General features: G+C 38.9%; 1 protein-coding gene across 1 annotated transcript in view; it reads right to left on the bottom strand.

Moving 5' to 3' along the window:
* Trim37 (tripartite motif containing 37) overlaps positions 1-1,449 on the bottom strand; it is a 129,787-nt gene that overhangs the window by 106,194 nt on the left and 22,144 nt on the right. Inside the window, exon 8 of the mRNA XM_005350477.1 lies at positions 625-692. Within this exon, the coding sequence (XP_005350534.1) occupies positions 625-692 (68 nt within the window). The remainder of the gene's footprint in view (positions 1-624; positions 693-1,449) is intronic.

Raw genomic sequence — 1,449 nt, 5'->3', positions numbered from 1 at the left:
GGCTCACAACCATCTGTAATGAGGTCTGGTGCCTTCTACTGGCCTGTAGGCATACACACAGATAGAATATCATATACAAAATAAATAAATAAATATTTTAAATAAAATAAACTTCAAAGTCCACCATAAGTCATACACTTAATCCAGTAAGGACACACCTCCTAAGCCTCCCCAAACAGCACTACCAACCATGGACTAATTCAAATGCCTAACGATATGAGACATCTCATTCAGTTCACCATCCCTTGTGATCAAATCCCTCAGAAACAAAGGCAGATGTGCCAAAACTCTGAGGCCATCTTAAGCCACAGTATGATATCAATGAATCAACAAATGAAGATAGATTGATGAATACATACATAAGTAGATAGGGAGATAGACAGAATAGGAATAAAGAAAAGATAAATATATATTATTTTTTGAGATGAAGTCTAGGTACTTACTTTGTGCCTAGGATGGCCTCAAGTTATATATAGTATAGGCTGGAATCAAACTCATGGTCCTTTTATCTCAGCCTCCCAGAGATTACAGTTGTATAATCCATGCTCAGCAAAGACTATTTATTTCATTCTATTTAATATTTAATGCTCACTCAGCAGCACATAAACAAATGTATTTCATCACCTGATGCTCTACCTCCTGAAGTAAAGATTCCAACAGCTCTGTTTCTTGAGTAAGAGATGTCTTCTGACCTGTTTAAAGGAGCAAAAAACAACATTCAGGTTGACTACAGACTTAAGGAGATAGTATCCTATGAACATACTCAGTTAAAAGAGATCCACTGCAACTGAGCAAAACTTCATTACTTACCCCAATAACTTTCCTAGAGCTTAAGAGGCTGAATATAATTGTCTTTTAGTTTTTGAGAAAGGATATCTCTGTGGAGCCCCAGCTGTCCTGGAACTCAAATCTATAGACCAGGCTGGCCTTGAACTCACAGAGATCCACCTGCCTCTGTCTCCCAAGTGCTAGGATTAAAGGTGTGCACCACCACCACCACCACCACCCCGCAAAATATATTATTTTTAAAGGGTAGCTGTGAAAAAGAACATTAAAGGTAACCCTATTTTTAGGCAAAATTCAATTTAGGACTACAAAATTTATCTTAAAAGTTTACAGGGCTGGGGCTAAAGTTTGGCAGAACGCTTGCCTGGCATACACAAAACTTTAGGTTAATGCTCATCTGGGTGTAAACCTGGTATGGGGAAATTTTTAATTTCAGAAGCACTCAGGAGATGGAGACAAAAGGATCGAGAATTCAAGGTCATCAGCTGGTAGTACACACCTTTGATCCCAGAACTCAGGAGGCAGAGGCAGGTTTGAGGCCAGCTTGATCTACAGATTAAGTTCCAAGATAGCCAAGGATACACACATACATACACACACACACACACACATACATACACACACACACACATACATACACACACACACACACATACATACACA

This window comes from Microtus ochrogaster, chromosome 7, assembly GCF_000317375.1.
Source record: "Microtus ochrogaster isolate Prairie Vole_2 chromosome 7, MicOch1.0, whole genome shotgun sequence".
Classification (NCBI taxonomy): Eukaryota; Metazoa; Chordata; class Mammalia; order Rodentia; family Cricetidae; genus Microtus; species Microtus ochrogaster.
Note: the sequence above shows the minus strand (reverse complement) of the source record. Positions and strands in the feature narration are given on the sequence as shown.